General features: G+C 41.4%; 2 protein-coding genes across 2 annotated transcripts; both read left to right on the forward strand.

Moving 5' to 3' along the window:
- The first annotated feature begins 17,389 nt into the window (after positions 1–17,389).
- On the forward strand, positions 17,390–18,158 carry LOC136474522 (putative lipid-binding protein AIR1). The gene has a single exon (XM_066472093.1). The coding sequence runs from the start codon at positions 17,477–17,479 to the stop codon at positions 17,852–17,854; it is 378 nt and encodes a 125-aa protein (XP_066328190.1). The 5' UTR covers positions 17,390–17,476; the 3' UTR covers positions 17,855–18,158.
- A 3,013-nt stretch (positions 18,159–21,171) lies between these two features.
- On the forward strand, positions 21,172–24,774 carry LOC136474524 (uncharacterized). Its single transcript, XM_066472094.1, has 5 exons — positions 21,172–21,545; positions 22,708–22,785; positions 22,864–22,948; positions 23,755–23,843; positions 24,296–24,774. Exons 1-5 carry the CDS (start codon positions 21,240–21,242, stop codon positions 24,431–24,433), a joined length of 696 nt encoding a protein of 231 aa, XP_066328191.1. The 5' UTR covers positions 21,172–21,239; the 3' UTR covers positions 24,434–24,774.
- The last annotated feature ends 205 nt before the right edge of the window (positions 24,775–24,979 follow it).

Raw genomic sequence — 24,979 nt, forward strand, 5'->3', positions numbered from 1 at the left:
TCATCTGCAAGGAGACAAGCGATAATTCTCTAAAAAAAGTTCTTCTATAGTCTTGAATGTTCAATTGTATCCCTTTGAAGATTAACTCATTCCTCGCTATCCAAATGACCCAACACATAATGATCATTGCATTGATGAAGTTTTCTAAATGTATTTTGGTCCTTTACAGTTAGGAGGATGTCACCAGGAAGAACTTAGGCAGAATTGCTATGTTGATCAAATTCCAATAGGACTTTACAAAGGGGCAGTTTAGAAAAAGATGATCTGACGTCTCCTCAATTCTCACCTAATAGAGGACACAACTATAAGACTCTAAGTACATGTTTTTCCTTCTAAGTATGTCCCTTGTACTTAATTTGGCCTTTATGAGAAGCCAGCGAAAGACTTTGTGTTTTGGTTGACAGAAAGAGTCCCACAAACATTTGAAAGCAATATGAGGATGGTGCTAGCCAATTAGACATTTATAGGCACTGAATGTAGAGAAGAGATTTCCCCAAACATAACCCCAAGAGTTATTAATGATTGGGAAGTCCATCTCATCTAGAAGATTTTTAGTGGACTGCAGTTGCTCAAAGGCGATTCCATATAAAGGTAGGTGAAACAAATGAACCAAGTCCTCTTGTAAATGTGCTTTGCTGACTAAAATCCACTTAATTTTAGCAAAGGAGGAAAGTTCTGAGAACTTATCTTTTAGGATTTCATCCCCCCATTTGTCTTCCCACAACATACAAGATTGTCTGTTCTTTATTTGCACAACTGAAATCCCCTTCAAGTTCCTTTCAAAAAAAGAAATCCCCTTGAAGTTGTTTATGTTTTTCAGGTTATCTCTCCACCAAAATGACCACTTCTTTGAAGTGCTTGGTTGTTTCCCATTAGGGTAAGATTTTTCCTAGACCAATGATACCCAAGGAATGTCGGGTTTGTTATATAACTTGTGGAGTTTCTTTATCGATCATAAGAACTTCATTGTGTCTTTTTTTTCAAATTGATGCTGGCAAGGTGAAAGAGCTCATATAAAAAGTCGAGAGGAGAAAACTGCATTGGTCAGTTTAAGTCTACCAACCTAGGATAGGAATGTGGAAATACTTGCCAGCATGCGCCTCACACATTTGTTTACCATGGTAAAAAATCTTCTACTTTTGGTTTTGTATGTGAAAGGTAATACCCTCTTGCACACCCAAATGTTCTTCCAAGATGGTCCAGTATTGCTTCAAAAACATCTTTCGGAAACACCATTGATTTGTTGAAGTTCATTTTTAGGCTAGTGTATACTATGTGGAGAAGCGAGCTCAAAGTTATAGAGGTTTGGATCCGTGTTTAGAGCGGCTTCCGCTTGAGCTTAAAAATCAATAAATAAAAAGCTGCAAATAACATAATACAGCCAAACGCCAAACTTCTCTACTGTGTGCCACGACCATGAAACACTTCTCTAGATTCTACAAACTAAAGATGTGTTTTGTTCAGCTAGAAAGTGTTTTTGCTGCTAAAAATTACTCCCTCCATCCCAAATTATAAGTTATTCCAACTTTCTTGGAGAGTCAAATCATCTCAAGTTTGACCAAACGTATATAATAAAATAATAACATTTATGATACCAAATAAGTATCATTAGATTCTTCATTAATTATATTTTCATAGTATACCTACTTGATGTCATAAATCTTTGTAATGCTCTCTCTAATTTTGGTCAAACTTTGGAATGGAAGGAGTAGAATACAACCAAATTGATGGAACCTGAAGATACATTTTCAGAAGCTACTGCTGTCCAAATGAGTGGAAATAGAGAGACATTTCACAATCATTTCAAGGGAGATGAGAGAGGTAGTTTCTAGTGATGGATCTAGAAACACATGTTAGGAGGGGCTCATCCCCCTTATTTTTTACATTTTTAGCCTTTTCTTTTAAACTTTAATGGCTACAAACTTATCGAAGGGCCTCCAAACTTCCAGTGGCAATTGGAGAGGCTCGACCTCGGTCGACCTGATGCTAGATCCACCCCTAGTAGGTTTTATAGTTGCTTTAACCAAACAAATTAGAACTCCTCCATAGCACCTAGCTTAAATCAGCCTTTTCATAGTTAACAACTCATAGCTGAACAAACAGACCTTAAGTTAAGTGGTGTGTGAGCCAAGAGCCACTCACCGCCTCCTCTCTTCCTCATCCATGCATGAGCCATGCCAAGGCGTCACTCCCCCTTCCACACACACACACCGCACACCGCTTCCCCGCCTCTCCCCCTAAACCATACATGCGCTGCTTTGCCGCCTCTATCTTTTCTCCATGCGTGTCATTCCTCCACCATCTCCTCTCATCCACCCAAGATCCGCACCGCTTGCAATGCATTCTCCCTCCACCATATCCGCCAGAGAGATCCCCTCCCCCTAATATCTCCTCCACGTACCACCTTTGCCCTCCTCCACCTAAGACACTATCCACCCCAAATATGCTGGCACGACATCAAAGAAGAAGGGAAGCATATAGACTATAGTGGATCCAGTTACTGCATGGCTAAAAGCTCTAGTTTGGTTTTGGTGAATTGATGAAATCCTAAGTGCTAACCCTTTGACTCTAAGTGATCATGAGATAGGGTAGCACATTCCAAGTAGTGGAGCAAGTGAATGAAGATCATGATGATGGTGGTGATAGCCATGGTGATGATCACGTGCTCAGGCTTGGAAAAGAAGAAAGAGAAAAACAAAAAGCTCAAGGCAAAGGTGATATCCATAGGAGCTCTTTGTTTTTTGGTGATCAAGACACTTAGTGAGTGTGATCACATTTAGGATAGATAGCCATAAAATTAAGAGGGGTGAAACTCCTCATGAAATGCAGTTATCAAAGTGCCACTAGATGTTCTAACTCATTGCATATGCATTTATATTCTAGTGAGTGCTAACACCCTTGAAAATGTTTGTAAAAATATGCTAACACACGTGCACAAGGTGATACACTTGGTGGTTAGAATATTTGAGCAAGGGTGGCAAAGTTGGAGAAGTAGAGGCGCTATTTTTACTGACCGGACTCTGGTCCCCGTGTGACCAGACTCTGGAGGAGTGCGTCCGGTCAGTAGAGGTGAAGTGGCGTGGCCTCTGTCTTCGACCAGACTCTGGCATGAGGAGAGGACCGGACGCACAGGCCCTATGTCCAGTCATACGTGGCATACACTAACGTAGGCGCTGTTGCAAGGGTAGAGAGGATCGGACCCTCGGCTGCGTCCGGTCCTACAGAAGCGGATGCCTTAGGTCATGAAAAATGTGCTCGGGGAGCTCTCTAGAAGTGACCGAACGCTGCATTGTTGGTGAGTCCGGTCATTCCTCGGTGTGTTAGGTCGTGAGGTGCAGGCAGTGTGGGTTTGCTCAAATGGACGTGGCATCGGGCATGTCAGGTCGTTGGTCGGCGCGTCCGATCATCACTTAACCATGCATGGGGAGGCACTTGACCATTGAGACTGAATAGAGGTGCTTGAACATGGGGGACATGTGGCTGAGATCCAATGATCGGATGTTGGGTGGCGTGCGTCCGGTCACTTTGCTCGACGCGTCCGATCGCCCCGATTTCAGCACTGACTTGAGCCCAACGGCTCTATTTCGTGGGGGCTTCTATTTAATCCCCATGGCCGGCTCTAGCTCACTCTCTTGGCCATTTTCATTGACATAGCAACCTAGTGAGCTGAGCTAAAGCCCTCCCACTCATCTCCATGATTAATTCATCATCTTTGTGAGATTGGGAGTGAATCCAAGTGTATTGCTTGAATGATTCCATCTAGAGGCACTTGGTGATTGTGTTTCGCTGTGGGATTCGCTTGTTTCTCTTGGTGGTTGCCGCCACCTAGACAGCTTAGTGCAGCAAGGATAGTTGAGCGGAGGAAGGTGATTGTCTCTAGCTCCGATCGTGGTGATTGTGAGGGTTTCTTGACCTTTCCTTGATGGAGCGCCAAAAGGTACTCTAGTGGATTGCTCGTAGTTTGTGGATCCCCATCTTGTGTTGGTTGTGCGGTACTCGATTGCGGGTTAGGCGTGTGATGCCTTTTAGTGCATGAACCTCCAAGTGGGTGAGTCGCTACAAGGACGTAGCTTGCCGTCAACCAAGTGAACCTCAGGGATAAATCATTGTGTCATCTTGTCCTGAGGATTTCATTGGTCTTCTTGTAATTGATTGATCATCTCTTGCCATGGCGGTATAAACATCACCACCTCTCTTGTATTTACATTCCTAGTGTAGCTAAGCTCTTTAGTGTAATTAGTTTTGAGATCTAGCTTGTGTCTTGTCTAGTGGTTAGTGTGGCTCTTTAGTTAGTCTTTGAGATCTCACTAACTTAGTGGTAGTGACTTAGCCTCTTTGTGTGAATTAGATATCACAGCAACTAGAATTATGGATAGGAGGCTTGCATTTTAAGTAGGCTAGCGCAACACTTGTTTCGCTTCATAATTGTCTAACCACTTGGCTTAAGTGTTGTTGTAGAAATTTTTTATAGGCTATTCACCACCTCTAGCCATTAGGACCTTTCAAGTGGTATCAGAGCCATGGTCACCATGATTTGAGGCTTAACAACTTTCGACGTCAAAATGGCTCAAATCAACAACACCAAGAAGCCACCCCAATTTGATGGCTCCAATTATCCTTATTGGAAGGCGAAGATTACAACATAAATCAAGTCAATCAATAGAAAGGTGTGGAAGGTGGAGGAGACCAAATTTGAGGTAGCCGATCTAGAGAATCCCACCGCGGCCAAAGAAGTGTTGCTCCAAAACAATGACATTGCTCTTAGTGCCATTCATGATGCATTGGATGAGTGGACATTTGAGCAAATCAAGAACATTGAGATAGCTTATGATGCATGGAAGAAGTTGGAGGAATCATTTAAGGGCACTCAAGCGGTGAAGGGCGCCAAAGCTTACATCCTCAAAGAGAAGTTTGCTAGCTCTAAGATGAAGTATGATGAGAGTGTGCCAGAGATGTTTCATAGGTTTTAAGTGCTTGTCAATGATCTCAAAGCATTTGGAGAAGAGGTGAAGGAAAAGGACTTCTCCCACAAGTTCTTGAGACGCTTACCATCAAGATTTGGCACATTGGTCACCATTCTAGTGAGTGGTTTGGATACCATGACTCCAAACCAAGTGTTGGGAGATGTGATGACCGATGACACATATAGAGATGATGATGAGAAAGAAGAGAAGAAGAATGAGAAGAAAGATGACAAGAAGAAGAGTGTGGCATTCAAGGCTTCATCATCCTCTAAGGGCAAGGCAAAGCAAGAAACATCAAGTGAAGATAAATGGTCAAGCTTTGATGAACTTGATGATGAGAAGATGGCTCTCTTTGTGAAGGGATTTGGCAAGTTCATGATAAAGAAGGGCTATCGTGCAAGAAGGAAAAAGTCATCATCCAAGAACAAGGAAGAATCAAGAAGATGCTTCAAGTGTGGTAGCAAGGATCATCTTGTTGCTCAATGCCCATACAATAGCGACAATGATGATGATGACAAGAAGAGCAAGAAGGACAAGAAGGAAAAGAAAGAGAAGAAGGACAAGATGACTTTCAAGAAGAAGAAGAATGGTGGTTTATATGTGGTCACTTGGGATAGTGATGCTTCCTCAAGTGATGATGATGATAGTGATGATGATAAGACCACCAAGAAGGAGGCTCTTGCAAGCATTGCTATAAATAAGAAGTCTTCTCTGTTCGACACTCCATCGACATGCTTCATGGCTAAGGCCACTAAGGTACAATCCGATGATGAGTGTGAGAGGAACATGATAAAAGTGAAAGTGAAAATGAAGATGATGAACCAACTAAAGATGAACTATTTGACATGTTAGAAGATGATAAAGAACATTTTGACATTAAGAGAAGGAAACGTAAAAGCTTGCGTAAGGAACTAAAAGCCCTTAAGCAAGCCTTTGATGAGCTCAATGCATCTCATGAGAGTCTAAAGGAAGACCATGAGGAGCTTGGCAAGGCTCACAAGAAGCTTGAAAAAGCTCATTCCTCTCTACTTAATGAGCAAAATGAGAAGAAGCATGTTGTAACATGTGAAGTGGGCTTAACTTGTGATATAATTGAAGAATCATTTTATAAGCCCATCATTGTTGGTTCCACTAACCCTTCTTGTAGCACTTCTACTTCTAGCTCATCTAGTAGTCATGGTTTCACTTGTGATGCCTCACTAATGGTAGAGAATGAGACACTCAAGAAAGAGATCAATGAGCTCACTCGTGCCTTAGGCAAAGCCTATGGTGGTGAGGACCGCTTGCTTATGTGCTTGGGTAGCCAAAGATCTTTCTCTATAAAGAGGGATTGGGCTATACCCCCAAAAAAGGCAAGGCGGCCTTTGCTCCTCACAAGACTAGTTTTGTGAAGAACAATGGTCGGTTTTACACTAGTTGCAAGCAAGTTGGTCACAAAGAGCATGATTACAAGAAGAAGAACAAGAATGCAATTGTATCCTCAATTAAGTTTGATTCTTGTTACTTGCTCATTAAGGGCGCCAATGGTGTGAAGGCTAAGTTTGTTGGTACATCCATGTTGGGACCAAAGAAGAAGGCCATTTGGGTACCAAAGAGCTTAGTGACTAACCTTCAAGGACCGAAGTAGGTTTGGGTACCTAAAAAGAATTGTTCTTCTTTTGTAGGTCAATTACAAAGCTGAAGGAAGGCATTTTGTTCTTCATAGTGGGTGCACTTAACACATGACCAGTGATGCAAGAATGTTCAACTCAATCAACACCAATGATAGCAACGGTTATGATAGTATCACATTTGGTGACAATGGCAAAGGCAAGGTGAAAGGGCTTCGCAAGATTGCAATATCCAATAACTTGAGCATATCCAATGTGTTGCTAGTTGAGAGCTTGAACTTTAATTTGCTATCTGCTGCTCAATTGTGTGATCTTGGATTCAAATGCATATTTGGAGTAGATGATGTAGAGATCATAAGTGTAGATGACTCTAATTTGATCTTCAAAGGCTTTAGATATGAGAATCTATACTTGGTTGATTTCAATGCTAGTGAAACTCAATTGTCAACATGCTTGTTCACTAAATCTAGTATGAGTTGGTTATGGCATAGAAGGCTTAGTCATGTTGGAATGAAGCAATTGAATAGATTGTTAAGCATGACTTGGTTAGAGGCTTGAAAGATGTTGTGTTTGAGAAGGATAAACTTTGTAGCTCTTTTCAAGCCGGCAAACAAGTTAGAAACACCCATCCTAAGAAAAGCATAATGATCACTAGCAAGGCATTTGAGTTATTGCACATGGACTTGTTTGGACCAGCATAATACACTAGCATCAGTGGAAACAAATATGGCTTTGTGATAGTGGATGACTACACTAGATACACATGGGCATTCTTTCTAGTGGACAAGAGTGATGTGTTTGCAATCTTCAAATCATTTATCAAGGGCATTCACAATGAGTTTGAAACAACCATTAAGAGAGTTAGAAGTGACAATGGTAGTGAGTTCAAGAACATAAGAATTGATGAGTTGTGTGATGAATTTGGAATTAGACATCAATTCTCGGCTAAGTACACTCCACAATTAAATGGCCTTGTTGAGAGGAAGAATACAACACTTATTGGCATGGCAAGGTCTATGATTAGTGAGTACAATGTGAGTCAATCTTTTTGTGCCAAAGCTATCAACATGGCTTGCTATTGTAGCAACTGACTCTATTGTCATCCATTGAAAGAGAAGACACCTTATGAGCTCTTGAATGGTATAAAGCCCAACATTGCTTATTTTCGGGTATTTGGTTGAAAATGCTACATATTGAAGAAAGATACTAGATTGAGCAAGTTTGACAAGAAATGTGATAAAGAATTCTTGCTTGGTTACTCAACCACTAGCAAAGCTTATAGAGTTTGGAAATTAGCAAGTGGTACTCTTGAGGAAGTTCATGATGTTGAATTTGATGAAACCAAGGGTTCACAAGATGAGAATAAAAATCTTGATGATGTTAGAGGCATTCAACTTTCAAATGCCATGAAGAACATGGATGTTGGTGAATTGAGGCCTAGACAAGTGATAGATAAAGAAGATGATCAAGTGTAAGTACTCTCTAACTCAAACATGCAAGTTGACACAAATCAAACAAGTTCAAGTGGCTCTCATGACAATGAAGAAGATCAAGTGGCTAGTACATCATCTCAATCCAATGAGCAAGCAAGTGCAAGCAATCAAGTCCTAATACTCCAACCAACTAATATTATAAGAGATCATCCATTGGACACTATAATTGGAGATATTTCTAGAGGTGTACAAATAAGATCAAGATTAGCATCATTTTGTGAGCACTTCTCATTTGTGTCATCCATTGAACCAAAGAAGATAGAAGAAGCTTTGAAGGATGTCGATTGGGTGAATGCTATGCATAAAGAGTTAAATAACTTCACAAGAAATCAAGTATGGGAGTTAGTGGAGAGACCAAAGGGACACAATATGATTGGAACCAAATAGGTCTTCAGAAACAAGCAAGATCAAGATGGGATAGTAGTAAGGAACAAAGCAAGATTGGTAGCATAAGATTACACTCAAGTAAAAGGTCTTGACTTTAGTGAAACATATGCCCCGATTGCTAGATTAGAAGCAATTAGAATCTTGCTAGCCTATGCTTGTGCCCACAACATCAAGCTCTATCAAATAGATGTCAAGAGTGCATTTCTCAATGGCTACATCAATGAAGAAGTATATGTTGAGCAACCTCTCAGTTTTGAAGATGATAAGAAGCCCAACTATGTGTACAAGTTGAAGAAGGCATTGTATGGTTTGAAGCAAGCACCTAGAGCATGGTATGAGAGATTGGGGGACTTCCTACTCTCTAAAGTATTCATTATGGGAAAGGTTGACAACTCTTTTCACCAAGAAATTTGGAAAGGACTTGTTTGTGTTGCAAATCTATGTTGATGACAACATATTTGGATCAACCAATCAAGATTTTAGTGAAGAGTTTGGAAAGATAATGGCTAATGAGTTTGAGATATCCATGATTGAAGAGTTGAGTTACTTCCTTGGTCTTCAAATCAAACAATTGAAGCATGGTACATTTGTGAGTCAAGGCAAGTACATCAAGGACATGCTAAAGAAGTTTGGCATGAATGAAGCAAAGGCCATTAGTACACCAATGGGAACAAATGGTAATTTAGATAGTGATGCAAGTGGCAACATGGTGGATCAAAAGTTGTATCGCTCTATGATTGGAAGCCTACTCTATGTGATTGCATCAAGGCTGGATGTTATGTTTAGTGTGTGCAAGTGTGCAAGATTCCAAGCCTCACCAAGAGAAAGTCATTTGAAGGCTACAAAGAGAATATTAAGGTACTTGAAGCATACACAAAATGTTGGATTGTGGTATCCCAAAGGAGCAAAGTTTGAGTTAGTTGGATATTCGGACTCCGATTATGCGGGATGCAAGGTTGAAAGAAAGAGCACTTCGGGCACTTGTCAATTGTTGGGAAGATCACTTATTTCATGGTCATCAAAGAAGCAAAATAGTGTTGCATTATCAACCACCGAAGCCAAATATATATCTGCCGGTAGTTGTTGTGCACAAATTCTTTGGATGAAGGCCACCTTAAATGACTTTGGAATCAAGTTCAAGAAAGTGACATTGCTATGTGACAATGAGAGTGCATTCAAGTTAACCAACAATTCGATTCAACATGCAAGAACAAAGCACATTGATGTCCGCCACCACTTCATAAGAGATCATCAACAAAAAAGGGACATTTCAATTGAAAGTGTGGGCATCGAAGATCAACTTGCCGACATTTACACCAAGCCACTTGATGAGAAAAGGTTTTGCAAGCTAAGAAATGAGTTGAACATATTGGATTTTCTAAAATATGTGTTTATGCACCCCCCCCCCACTTATATGACATGCCTCTCTTTCGAGCAATCCAAGGTAAAAGTTGATTGACATGCATACATCCTTTGCTAAGGACATATTTAGTGCATCTAGTCATTCCTCATGTTTAATAAGATCATTCATGAAAATCAAATGAATTTGATGCTTGTATGGTATCACTATTGCTTCTATGCTTGACTTGATCTAGTGGTAGCATATGACATATTTGTGGGCTTGTGAACCTAGTGTTTGATCTAGAAAATGAGCTATAAGTGTTTAACTTAACATGGTCAAGATAACCCTTAAAATGAGGTGTGAAGAAACTTGTCCTTAGATCAAACCGAGTAAAAATATCTTTGGCAAGTGTTCTAGATTAGACCAAATTTGGGAAAATGATCCTCACCCCATTGATTGACATTGATAATCTTAACCTATCTAAAATTGAACCTTTGTGGTCATTGGTGACAAAGGGGGAGAAGTAATTCACAAAGATAGGGGGAGAGAAACAAAGACATAGGGGAAAGAAATGGCAAAGGAAGATGATCAATGAAAATTTGAGCACACAAGTAGGGGGAGCAAGCTCATAAACTTATTTGATGCATTTGTGTTGTGCATTACATATGTTTGCTTGCATGGCACTTTTTTTAAATTAAAGTTCCATGCTTGTGTGATGTATGCTAGTTGTAGGTTTGATTGATGAAATGAAAAACTAGCATGCATAGGTGGTAGTTAGATATGCCTTGCTTTGCTTTCACAAGTGGTACTAGAGCCTTGCATATAATGTTGATCTCACGAGGTATCTAGTGTTTGTGTTTTACAAGTAATTCCAAGTGGTATCTAACTAACTATGGTGTTAAGGATGGTATAATTGGTGCACTCTGATTGGTATCATGCTTTAAAGGTCCATCTCTTATACCTTAGCATCATTTGGTAGACATTACTCTCCCACATTTCCTATCCATACATATGTGCAAGCTTCAATCCAAACTCTTAGCACATATATAGGGGAAGCTAATGCAACCAATTGGGGTTTATGAAACTTGTCCAAATCCTTTACACATGGTAAATATGCTTGGGTAAGCAACATGGATTCAATTGAATTTTAATTTATATCTTTGTGAAAGGGTTGTCATCAATTACCAAAAACGGGAAGATTGAAAGCTCTAGTTTGGTTTTGGTGAATTGGTGAAACCCTAAGTGCTAACCCTTTGAATCTAAGTGATCATGAGATAGGGTAGCACATTCCAAGTGGTGGAGCAAGTAAATGAAGATCATGATGATGGTGGTGATAGCCATGGTGATGATCAAGTGCTCGGGCTTAGAAAAGAAGAAAGAGAAAAACAAAAAGCTCAAGACAAACACGATATTCTTAGGAGCCCTTTGTTTTTGGTGATAAAGACATTTAGTGAGTGTGACCACATTTAGGATAGATAGCCATACTATTAAGATGGGTGAAACTTGTCATGAAATGCGGTTATCAAAGTGCCACTAGATGTTCTAACTCATTGCATATGCATTTAGATTCTAGTGAGTGCTAACACCCTTGAAAATGTTTGTGAAAATATGCTAACACACGTGCACAAGGTGATACACTTGGTGGTTAGCATTTTAATCAAGGGTGGCGAAGTTGGAGAAGAGGAGGCACTATTTTTACTGACCGGACTCTGGTCCCCGTGTGACCAGACTATGGAGGAGTGCGTCCGGTCAATATAGGTGAAGTGGCGTGGCCTCAGTCTTCAACCGGACTCTGGTACGAGGAGAGGAACGGACATACAGGCCCTGCATTCGGTCATGCATGACATACGCTGACGCATGCGGTGTTGCATGGGCAGAGAGGACCAGACCCTCGGCTGCGTATGGTCCTACAGAAGCGGACGCGTCAGGTCATGAAAAAGATGCTCGGGGAGCTCTCTGGAAGTGACCGGACGCTGCGTTGTTGGTGAATCTGGTCATTCCTCGGTGCGTCAGGTCACGAGGTGCAGGCAACGTGGGTTTGTGTGAACGGACGCATCGTCTGGCGTGTCAGGTCGTTGGTCGGCGCGTCCGATCATCACTTAACCACGCGTGGGGAGGCTCTTGACCGTTGAGATCGAACAGAGGAGCTTGAACGCGGGGGACACATGGCTGAGATCCAGCGACCGAACGCTGGGTAGCGTGCGTTTGGTCACTTTGACCGGCATGTCCGGTCGCCCGGATTTCAGCACTGACTTGAGCCCAATGGCTCTATTTTGTAGGGACTTCTATTTAAGCCCCATGGCCGGCTCTAGCTCACTCTCTTGGTCATTTTCATTGACATAGCAACCTAGTGAGCTGAGTCAAAGCCCTCCCACTCATCTTCATCATTGATTCATCATTTTTATGAGATTGGGACTGAATCCAAACGCATTGCTTGAGTGATTGCATCTAGAGACACTTGGTGATTGTGTTTCGCTGTGGGATTCGTTTGTTTCTCTTGGTGGTTGCCACCACCTAGACGGCTTGGTGCAGCGAGGATCGTCAAGCGGAGGAAGATGATTGTCTCTAGCTCCGATCGTGTTGATTGTGAGGGGTTCTTGACCTTTCCCTGGCGGAGCGTCAAAAGGTACTCTAGTGGATTGTTCGTAGCTTGTGGATCCACATCTTGTGTTGGTTGCACGGCACCCGATTGTGGGTTAGGCGTGTGATGCCTATTAACGCGCGAACCTCCAAATAGGTGAATTGCTACAACGAGGACATAGCTTGCCGGCAAGCAAGTGAACCTCGGGGATAAATCATTGTGTCATCTTGTCCCGATGATTTCATTGGTCTTCTTGTGATTAATTGATCTTCTCTTGCCACGGCGGTATAAACATCACCACATCTCTTGTATTTATATTCCTAGTGTAGTTAAGCTCTTTAGTGTAATTAGTTTTGAGAGCTAGCTTGTGTCTTGTCTAGTTGTTAGTGAGGCTCTTTAGTTAGTCTTTGAGAGCTCACTAACTTAGTGGTAGTGACTTAGCCTGTTTGTGTGAATTAGAGATCATAACAACTAAAATTGTGGATAGGAGGCTTGCATTTTAAGTAGGCTAGCGCAACACTCGTTTCGCTTCATAATTATCTAACCACTTGGCTTAAGTGTTGTTGTAGAAATTTTTATAGGCTATTCACCCCCTCTAGCCATTAGAACATTTCAATGACTCTCTGGTCTCATGAGTTGCCCCAGCATACCTTCTATGCATGTGCAACCAGAGTTGACATGTGGGGTACACTCCCATATACAATGCCCATATAAAAAAGCTAAGTAAAAAAAAAGATAAGGCCCACCAAACATGTCGCTTTTTATCTAAGGAGAGCTTCTCTAGTTCTTCAATGAGCTGCTTCTATGGGCAATCGGCAGAGGGCCTATGTACTTCCGTTTATATAATTTTTTTTAGTTGAATATACTAGCGTCAATATGTTGTCATGCATACTAATATTATTTTTGTGACTGGGCAGATTCTTGAAACTAACCTTTGATTATTTTGACAAACCTTACCAACGTTCGATGACTGATCCATGAATGAAATAAAAGTAATGTTTTAGGATGTAACAAAGGGCATATATAAGTCAATCAACAGAAACACATTTAAGCCAGTATATTAGGAGGTGCTTGCGAGTTGCGAGCATGTCCAAAATTGTTCAATTATTTATATATAAAAAAAGACAATCTCTGGCGTCTGCACTAATATAATTAATCAGGCATGCACAAACAGCTATCCTAATCCTAACGGTATAATGGTAAATAATCCATTGGTGGTCCAGGATTCCAGGGTTTGTGTCCATGGCACTTCAAAATGAACTCTCTCTCTATCACTCTCTCTCGGTGGCAATTCAAAATGAAGCACACACTCTGTGCTGTGGCGACAATCAACAAAAGACGAAAACTAGCGGGCAATGAACTCATTCAGCCTGCACAGCCTCACGGTCTACCAACTGCAACGCGAGGACACTGCATAGCCGCGTAGGACAGTAATCTTTTTGTGCCGGCCCCATCGTGCAGGGCAAGAGAAATCAAGAATCGATATGAGCCACACGTATTTGCATGAAAAATATCTGATGAACAGTTAGGTAATAAACCCGCGCGTCGTATATGACGTTGTGCCCTTTTTATTTTTGCAGCAATAATGTACAGTTGCACACAGCACACTGTCACGGGTCGTTGTTGTTATCGATCGGCAGCTAGGGAAAACCGAACACTGTGCTGTCGTGCTGATGAGTGTTCGTCGGTTTCATATCAATGTATATATGTTGGGAAGGTTCCAGAAGAATTCCCACCACCACATGTGATCAGCCTCTGGTTGTACATATTAAAATGTTCCGGTAGACGACTCGTCCACATCTCGGCCTAGTGCTGCCAGCAGGCCCTATATATTATTGACCCTGGCTAGTGCCACCGCAGCCTGTTTCTTTTTGGTCCATCTCTCTTGTACTCCATTTCGTTTTCTTCTAAATTAATTGTTCTTCGTTAAACATAGGTAAACTTGGCAGAATTGAATTAATCAAAACTATAAACTCGTTCAACAGATAGATATTTCCTCCGTTCCAAATTATAAGTCGCTTTGACTTTTTTTTGTTCATCATTTTGCTATGTATCTAGACATATTATTATATTTAGATGCATAAAAAATGGAAGTACAGAAAAAGTCAAAGTGACTTATAATTTAGAACGGAGACAGTATTTTCTTTTCCAACCGCTAAGTGTTTTTTTTCTATTCTTTATTCTAGCCTTTGTGACTTAACTTGTGATAGATCATCTGGTGAGCACCATGTGAAAAAGGGTAAGTGCATAACTTGCAACCAAATATATGTGAATACAGATCTTCACATTTTTTGCATCAACGAAATAGAAGATCTCACTATTATGGAAATTGATTTTCAGACCTCATTGCTGCTGAAAACTACATAGATGCAACTTCATATTTTTTGTTTGTTCAATATCATGGTCTAAAAACAACATAGTGTTGTATGCATGTTGTAAGATAGGTAAACCATCCTCAACTAACTGAGGTGTTGCTCCTTTAAATCACCCATCCTCTTTGGCTCTAGCAACGATGATTGCCAACATATCCACTACTATGTTAAATAGAATGGGGAATAGAGGATCGCCTTGTTGAAGCCCTTTCTTTGTTTCAAAGCAAGGGCCTAACTTGTTGTTAACCATGACATAGATAATTCTAATTTTGTTCTAAGTCAAACTAGTTTAATTTTAACTAAGTTAAATGAAAAAAATGGATGAAGACCTAGCACAATAAATTAGTTTTATTAAATCAACATTACATATCAATAATACATTTGTTTGATATTACAAATATTAATATATTTGTCAATAAATTTGGTTAAATTAGAGAAACTTTGATCTAGAATAAAACTAAAAGGATCTATAGTTTTGGAGGAAGGGGTAGGTTTTTATGGTTTAAGTTAATTGAACCCTTTAGCTTGTCCTTTGCCTCGATGTTAGTGGTGAAGGCAATTCTCATAGTTGTGGTCCACCTCCCTCTCCTTCTCTAGCAAGGGATTGTCAGTGGTAGTAGATATATATTGCTCCCATTGTTCTAAACTATAGGTCATTCTAGCTTTGTTCTAAGTCAAACTAGTTCAACTTTAACCAATTTTATTAGAAAATAGATGAACATATAGTCAAATAAAACTCGATGTTAATAATGATTTATTTATTTGATAATTTACACACAAAATTTGAATAAAACGAATGGTCAAATAAAATGTCTGAAAGTAAAAAAACGTCACTTATTTTGGGACGAAGTGGTACTTATTTCGAAAATAAATCGACACGATAAGAGTCAAAGGCTAACGTTGATGAGGTGTTGTGTACTGGTGAGCCTACATGCGCAGCTAGCATGGTTGGTCCGTGGTCGTCACGCGCTTGGTCCATGATCGTACGTCTCGATCTCTCCTCCCACACTCCAGTAGTCCAGTGTCATGAGCTAGCAGTGAGAATCACGCGGAGGCAGAGCTTGCAGCCGCCGCGCCAGCCACCAGCCACCAGCCACCAGCCACCAGCCACCAGCCACCGCGTTCATAGATCCATCTCTGACGAAAGTGATCTAGCGAGGTGGCGACGTTGATGCCTCCTGGTTCTGCCGGGTCAGGGGCGCACAGCGGGGCATGGGGACTGGGGAGATGTGGCCCATTGCCACTTTGGCAGCACAGCCGGGGCGGCCCACGAGCTGTGCAAGCCGCCGAGCCCTATTGGAGCCTTGTGACTGCCATTCTGGCTTCTTGCCACATCCAAAACACAACGTTTCACGGCCGTCCAATACCCATGAACGACCAGCTTATTATCTCCACACCACATGCATGGGGTGCCCCTGCGTTTGCAAGTTGCATTGGTTACCTGCTGTCCCTGCTGCGTTTGCATGTTGCATTGGTTACGTGCTGTCAGGTTGCTACTGTTGCTGTACATTTTGTCGTGCCCAACTCTTCCCATTAGTTTAATCTTTTATGTTGAATTAGTCGGTGCTCAATATGGTAAAGGTCTTGAGTTCGAATCCTGATTAACATAATTAAATAAAAATAATAATGGTTGTTTGTTCCTATTTCACGTCTGAGGTCTAAGGGGGCCTCCACATGAGGATGAGTGTTGGAGTAGTGTAATTGAATTACCCACCTCTGCACATTAGGTTAAACTTTTGGGTTGAACTGGTTGGTGTATGCAACTCAATATGTAGTATATAAATTTTCTTTTTAGGTTAAACTAAATTACTTCTATTGCCAAAACGGCAACGAAACCTAACTAGAAATCTGCAAACATGTGCGTATATGAGCATAATTCTAAATCATTAGGCTTGTTTGAATCCTTTCATTTGATCTGAATTGGAATCTACTTCATGAACTAGGCTTTTTTATATTCCACAACTTATGAGTTGTGTCAAATTTAGAGGGTAAGAAATGGAAAGACAAGTAATAATAAGAAACCGAAAGTGACGAGACTCATTGCCACCCACGTGGCCTGATCTCCTTCACTCATCTCTCGCAGCCAAGCTCTCGCTGGTAACAACACTTTAATTAAGATATGAAGTAAAATTTACTCCCTCTGTCCCTTTATATTTGTCGCTATGGAAACGTGAGGGTCAAACTTTGTCAACTTCGACTAGGTTTATACAAAATATTAGCAACATTTATATCTTCAAATAACTTTATTATAAAAATAGATTTTTTGAAGGAAATTATAAAAATAAATTCAACGATCTATCCAATGATACTAATTATTATGTACCGTAAACTTAATATTTTTTGTATATATTTGGTTAAAGTTGAGTTCGTTTGACTTCTCGAGAAGTGAGATCAGCAGATAAAAAAGGACAAATGGAATAATTCTTGATTCTTGAAACAAGATTCAATTTACGGAAACAAATAGGCCGTAAGAGACACACGTCGTTGTAGTGTGTTGTATTTTTGTTTGGGGTATATATATTGTTCTATAAGTACACGAAAGTGGTATAGTTACAATGAGTAAATAGGATTTTTCCCAACCTCTGGTTCAATATATTCTTCCCTATAAATACCCTCCTCCCTGAGCTTATAACAATCCAGTTGCACCAGCACTATTCCTGGCTCCTAGCCCTAGCCCACCAGTGCACAAGCATATCCCTGCGCTAGCTGTTGGGTTTTTCAGCCGCCATGGCATCGTCCAAGGCCTTGTTTCTCGTGGCCCTCATCCTGGTCCTCTTCGCGGTGGCTAACGCCTGCGGCGGCGGCTGTCCGACGCCAACGCCACCCACTCCGACGCCTTCAACCGGCGGCAAGTGCCCCAAGCACGCGCTCAAGCTCGCGGCGTGCGCCAACGTGCTGGGCCTCGTCAGCGCCGAGGTCGGCCACCCGCCCGCCGAGCCGTGCTGCAGCATCCTCGGCGGCCTCGCGGACCTGGAGGCCGCCGTCTGCCTCTGCACCGCCATCAAGGCCAACGTGCTCGGCATCACCGTCGACATCCCTGTCAAGCTCAGCCTCATTGTCAACTACTGTGGCAAGAACCTCCCCAGTGGCTTCATATGCGCCTGATAGCAGCGCGTGATAACGTACTTCGCATGCATGCAGTGCATTGGCTTTCTCCTACCTTTTTCTTTTGTCTGCTTTGCTTTTGTCATGTTGGTTCTGAATGTAGAACTACTAGACAATCAAGTGTGAGTCAAATGTGTGTTTCACTACTCCGTATCTCCTTTTTTGGTATTGATTGATCATGCGTGCTTGTTTTTTTTTAAGCGAAGCGTGCCTATTATTCTCCAAGGTCTAGGCTAGCTAGGAACTGCATGCAGTGCTATTGGTGTATGTTTCCTATATATACATTGTCCGTTACTGCTTGTAACCCTCGAGTCCAAGGAACTGTATGACCTTGTTTTTAATTACTTTAATATTTAGGGCCGTTTGACATGGCTTTTTGGGGGCTTCGGCTCCATGAACAGCTCTATCAATGGAGTTGAAGCTGTTTTGATAAATCGTTTGGCAAAACAGGTTCGCATGTATAGTTTCTTAAAACATGCTCTAACACCCCATGCAAGGTCCACTAGGACGAGGTGAAGTTAGGTGAAGCCACTATTTGTTGCTCCATCATACCTCAAACTCTGTGAGAGCACAATTTAAATGGCTTACTAGGTGAAGCTGTTTTATTTTACCGTGTTTGGCAGAAAACAGCTCCTGAAGCCGGCGGAGAAGCCGTGCCAAACGGGACATTAGAGTTTGTTTGAAACGCATAAATTTACAAGAATAATGCGAAAAATTTACAGAAATCAATTTAATTTTATATACATAGCAAAAGCGTAAGAACTAGATTTTTTTTCGCGTTCTAAACATGCTCTTAATGTCTGCTTTAGAAGTCGAGGATTGATTAAGGGAGTGTTCGGCTGCCATTATAAGCCAGCTTATAAGCTAGCTTATAAGCCATGGTACAATATTTTACTCTCCCAACAAATCAACCATACAAATCAGCACAAAACGGCTTTACGAGCAGCCGAACAGAGCCTTAGACCAGTTATTATTGGTACTATGACCGGTTATTATTGGTAGTACCGCCATCAGATATTCGTGTTGTAATAATGTCCTTCATCTATAAAACATTTTCTTCTTATTATCAATCATCACATTCAGTACCCCTCTTGTAATTTGACGGAGGCTCCATTTTTCAGCCTTAATCAGCGTCATACCTCATAAAACAGAAAAAAAAAGAATATGCATGTCATATTCTCCCGTCCTGTGTGTCAATTTTTTCTTAGTCCCTATCAAAATAAAATATCTTACAATGATAAAGGTAATTTTGAGCACACGACATAGATATCCATATTAACTTATAACTTAATTATTAGACGGTGAGAGACCATATGTATGCCAATAATTAAAGTTCAAATTAGCTATGCATGCAGCAATTTAGTACCTCTCCAAGTTCCAAAATGTAATACCAAGTCATCAAGCGTCTTCGAGTTTGACCGATTTTATAGATGCATGGGGCATTGCCCATACGTATTTGTCGGCTGAAAGGCTCGACTATTGTATGGCGCCATGTAGCGAAAGCATCCGTCGATTGACATGCCAGAATTTGATGAACGAACAAATTAACCTTAAAATGTGCACTTATACATAGAGAAAGCTGGGCTCTGTTCAAGAGGCATTCCAGGAGCCGCTTGACTCGTCCAAGAGGCAAGCACTATGGGCGCTGTTCAAAGTCGACCTGAGAGAGGTCGAGGGCGTGCTCGAGGATGCTTGTGAGCCTCAACGGCCTCCCTTTGCTCGTCGCCAATTGTGTGTGTTTATGGCTGCTATCTTGAACTTGTCGCAAACTTTTCATGTAAATTAGGCCTTAGTCTATTTTATGTGTTGAGGTCACTTCTTGCTTGGTAATCCCTGGATTACTTAGCATGGTTGTAACCGGTTAAACTCTGCTTGACTGTGACACCTTCGCAAAAAGAGAGAGAGAGAGAACTCCGGGCTGAGGAACTCGCTAGAAGCGTTCACGTGTGTTGGCATGACGACGACGATCATGCGACAAGCTCGACGTGACGCAGCCATCATGCGCACCACACCACACCAACCTCTAGCTAGCTCGTCCTGGCGGCGGGACCAGGGGGCGCCGGCGTACAGCGCATGCACTGGCGCGCGCGCGCAGTAGGATGCATGTGGGACTATCAGACAGACAGACAACAAACACGGGCCCCGACCTATCGGAGCGCGCCGGCACGCAGCCAGTGCGCCAGCAGGTCCCTGCAAGGCAGGCCTCGATGTTTGAATCCTACCCTGCACTGCACCTGCAGGCTCCACTCCAGCCCAGACTTCGCTGGTCACGTCGCTAGTTTGCTGCCCGTGACCGCGTGCGGGTCCGTGTGATTTTCATGTACCTCCTCTGTGGCAAACTGGCAACATAAGTGTTGCTATGGTATATATTCATGTTAATCAAACTTTTTTAAAATTAACTAGATTTGTAAAAAATATTATCAACATTTGTATCTCAAATAGCTTATTATAAAGATAGATTTAACAATCTATCTAATCTAATGATACTAACTATATATACTATAAATATCAGTATCTTTTATGTATTTGGTTAAAGTAAAAGTATTTGACGTATCGGAAAGCAAGAACGATACTTATTTTAGGACAGATGGAGTATATCATACTACTAACATCACAAGCAGGGGCGGAGCTTAGTTAGCCCCATATTTGTTCAGCCAAGCTCCACTGTTGATCACAAGGGCTGGTTTAGTTGATTTTTCGTGTAGTAACATAATTAATAACCATGAACATACAAACCACTAGGGACCTACAAACCACCAATGTGTAGGCGAGTTGGGGCTCGTTAAGACCTTCATAACACACTATGATATGTTTAGGACCTGAAAATGATATTTTGAGAGTTTTGGATCTATATGACACCTCAAGATAAGTCAAGAGACCCAAAAATACATTTTAGGAGACCGAAAATATAGAGAATTACAAAGATTTATGACACCAAATAGGTATACTATGAAAATATAATTAATAAAAAAATCTAAAGATACTTTAGTGTCATAAATATTATTATTTTATTATATAAATTTGATCAAACTTGAGATGTTTTGACTCTCCAAAAAATTGGAATGTCTTACGATTTGGGATGTAGGGAACAAAAAAGAACATACTTTTTTTTATGTGAGACTAAAAAAAGAACATACTGATTGAACTCTCAATCAATGGACCAACCAGTCCTTATCAGGCCCTTTTCACAAAATGGCTTTAATTGGGCCCGGGCCCAGTCTTTATCAGGCCCTTTTCACAAAATGGCTTTAATTGGGCCCGGGCCCCGGTTTGACATCAAGCCTCCATTAGCCCGTTTAGAAGCAGGTCGGCCTGCATCCGGTTTCTACGTACCGCAGCGGGACGAGTGGACGACTCGCCTCCGACGACGCCAGGTCCGGCAACCATGGGCGCCGCGGCGGCCGACCTCGAGGCGCGTCAGCTCCGCATCCTCGGCCGTATTGCCGACCTCGAGCTCGCCGCGCAGCAGCACCGCCTCGGGGCGCTCTCCATCTCCGCCGCGCCCTCGGAGAACGGCGAGGCCGACGCTGGGGCCACCGAGGCGCGGCTCTCGGCCCTCCTGGCCGCGCGCGGCGTGCGGGATTTCGCCTTCCGTCGCGTTCCCGCCGACTACTACGACCGCTCCCTCGAGGAGCGCTGCGGCCTGCTCCGAGCCGACTCAGTCGCCCAGCTCTGCAAGAGCATCGTCATGGTATGGCTCGCCCCCTTTCCACTTCCTCGCGGCTGTTCCGTCGAGCACTGGGCCTGCCTAACTGCTAGGTTGAATACAATTACGTTAATGTAGTATTTTTATAGCCATTTTTGTGCGCATAGGATAGCTTGAGTAGGATAATTTACTGATGATTGTTGCTATTGACTATTGAACAATGAATCGCGTACTCTCTGAAGGTTGCAAATAGTTGTGTTGAATTTGTCTGTATAAATAGTACCATGGGCGCAATTGCTATAGTTAGTTGGTGGCTGAGTAAAGATCATGAGTTATGCTAGTTGTCATGGCATTATAACTTGGCAAGTAATTTGATTTAGCAGTACTGTGGTATCCTGTTGAAGATTTAAAATAAGTGCATAGCTGCTGTTTCTCATGATTTCATTGCGTGTAGGCTGATGCATAGCAGAGTTTGTTGTTTTATATGCTACTATGTTATGAGCTATGACAAGTTGCAACAAAAACTGTTATGGCATTTCTAGCTTATATCAGAGATAATCAGCGCTAAGTTTATCAGAAGCAGTTTTTTTTTTCTCTTAAATATCTAGCACTGTCTATAACACGCTTATATCCTGTATAGGATATTACCTGAGTCTATTTCCCTTGTTTTTTGGTGCAAGTAGCTGTTTGCTAATTTGTTGATCACATTTGATTGCTATATGGCATGGATAAGAGATAGAGGCCATTATCTGCAAACGCCTCAAAGTTTGAGTTGAAAAACTTCCTACTTTGAACATTAAGGACAGACCAACATGCTTGTGTGCTTCATGAGATTCTTTTAGAATTTTCGCCTACTTAAAGTATTTGCGGAACAGGAACTTTTTTAAATTGCATTGGGCTAATTTAAATTTTACAGTTCTTTGAGAATCAGAGATGCAATCTGAGAAGCAATGGGGCATCACTGCTTATCAGCTTTAATGGAGTGGTTGAACACAAAACGAGTACTGTTTTATCTTGGGAAGGACATGCATTGATTTACTTATCATTGAAGCATAGAACTACAGTTTTATGATCCTGCCTCAAAATCTTTTTTCTCGAACAACACTGGAGAGCTGCACGCCATTTCATTAAGAAGATTCTGCCTCAAAATCTGTTAATAATCTATCTTTAACATTAGTCGTGATGAATTCTGTCCATCTTTTATTAGGTGAACACCCAAGCTGCTGCAGATGTTGTTGATTGCAGTAATCCAAAGAATTCAAAATATTATGTCGTTGTTGTTCAGGTAAGCTTTAAGATATCAATGTACCATTTAAAATTTATATACCTTGTATTTATATTGACAAAATGTATGTTCCTGTAGTATAATGCACGGCTTAATGCTGAAAACATCAAGAACTTCCTGTATGAACTAAATGAGAAGCAAATACCCAAAAAGAGATTTAACAGTAAGATTCTTTTACAATGTATTTGAAGTTCCTTTTTTTTTGGGTGGGTGGGTGTGTGTGTGTGTGGGGGGGGGGGGGGGGGGGGGGGGGGTGTTGTTAAGCTGATATGTGTACAATGCTCCCTCGGCTTTTTATCAGTGCATTCAGGTGGTGTATCTCTTTTTTTATGTCTGACTGCTGCTAGGGCAAGCACTTTTTCTATGTGGATGATGGTCTCTAAGTAGAACTGTTTGGTTCATATATGTGGAATTCTTATAAACAGAAATTGTCATCATAAAAAATTAATGAATGCACTAAAATCATGTACAAATTGCAACGAGCTGATTACAGTGATATTCCTGATGGATTTAGAGTCTTATAACATTGACAATGAAAAGATGTTGAATGTGCTACTAACACATTTCAGTAAAGTTTTAGCTTTTACAACTTCCACAACAGGCATTGTGTGTCTCTATTCCTGGCCAAATTGCAGGCTATTTCTTGTGCCCTTTACTTTATTGCTGTTGGTACTATGAGGAACTGACCTAAACCTGCCGCCGGGGAACAAGTAAACTGGTTCACTACTGATTTTCTGAAACATTGGTGCATGCCATATTTTGTAATAGGCACTGAAAGAAAAATCCTTGGTGCTAACTGTTTTCTTCATTATGCCATTGTAATTTTGCTTCTTCTTTTTCTATTTAAACATTTTCAGTGCCTACTAATGAGCAGTGGCTCTTACCATAATTTAGGCAATTTGAATGGCTGCAGGCCTACCATTGCTGTCATCTGAAACCAGCCTTACTGTTTACTTTTGTTTGATGCAGTGAGGTTGGCACCAGAAGAGGAGTCACACAAACTTACTGGGTTTGTGCATAACGCTGTCACTTGCATTGGGATGGAAACAACCATACCGGTAATGTAAATTTATATTTACATTGCAGCTATTGAAGCATGTACATTGCAAAGATACAGCTATTAGGTTTAGATTAAAATTGATAGATTTATGTGTGACAAACTGTGTATGTTGCATATCCATACATGACATTCTGTAGTAAACATCTCTTTAGCTTTTCCAATCCTACAGCTACTATCCTATTCCAATCCAATTACATAAGAATAAATGAATGGTAGCAGTAGCCAATAGATAGATGGTCCTACTCCAGTTACATGAGAGCAAGTGATGCATAATATCAATAACCAATAGTTAGAAGGCTTGAGCACTCAGCTGTGAGTATGGAGAAAACAACTTTTCAAACTGATGCTTTCGGATATTCTTATGTAACTTGCTTAAAATGCACGTCTTATGCCTTATGAGTGAACTCACAAAGTTAGCAAGGTACCTGATGCAGAAAGTTTCCTCCACAGGTTATCATAGATGAAGCTATCACCAAATTGGATGAGGATTTCTTCTGGCTGGGTGGTGGAGAAGTTGACCTCAAGCTCGGGATGCGAACCTCACAACTCTTAAGTGCCTTTAGTCCATTCGTGGTGAAATGCAGCTGAATCGGATGATAGTCGTACAACCTAAGAGAAGCTTCTGATTCATTTATTTCTACCGAGCCTCCATCCACCCATCACATGGAGGTACACCACAATACAAGTAGGTCTTGCTTGGATCTGGGGTTTGGATGTCTGTCTTTTTTGGAACAGGCTATTCCTGCTCAGTTGCTCGCCACACATTATTTACAGCTGATTGATGTGGTGGAGGGGACATTCTTGGGAAGATTGAGATATTTGCCCCAACTAGGCATATAATAATACGCTTTGTAGCTTGTGCCTAAAATTAACACTGGTTACTCGGTTGGTGTAGCAAAGAGTTACATGGTTCGGTCATGGTAAATTTATCTGGAAGCTCTGCCGACACTAATTCTCCACTGTTATTTCATCACATCAAATGATATACCAAGATCATGCATACTCTGTGCGCGACAAAAGAGCAATCAAAAGCGCAACTACATATGAGAGGGGAATGAAATTAAAGAATTAGAGCTGCTGTGAACTTGTACACTGCATTAACTTGAAATCCCCCCTCCATTGCTCTTATGAGCA

Source organism: Miscanthus floridulus, chromosome 8, assembly GCF_019320115.1.
Source record: "Miscanthus floridulus cultivar M001 chromosome 8, ASM1932011v1, whole genome shotgun sequence".
Lineage (NCBI taxonomy): Eukaryota > Viridiplantae > Streptophyta > Magnoliopsida > Poales > Poaceae > Miscanthus > Miscanthus floridulus.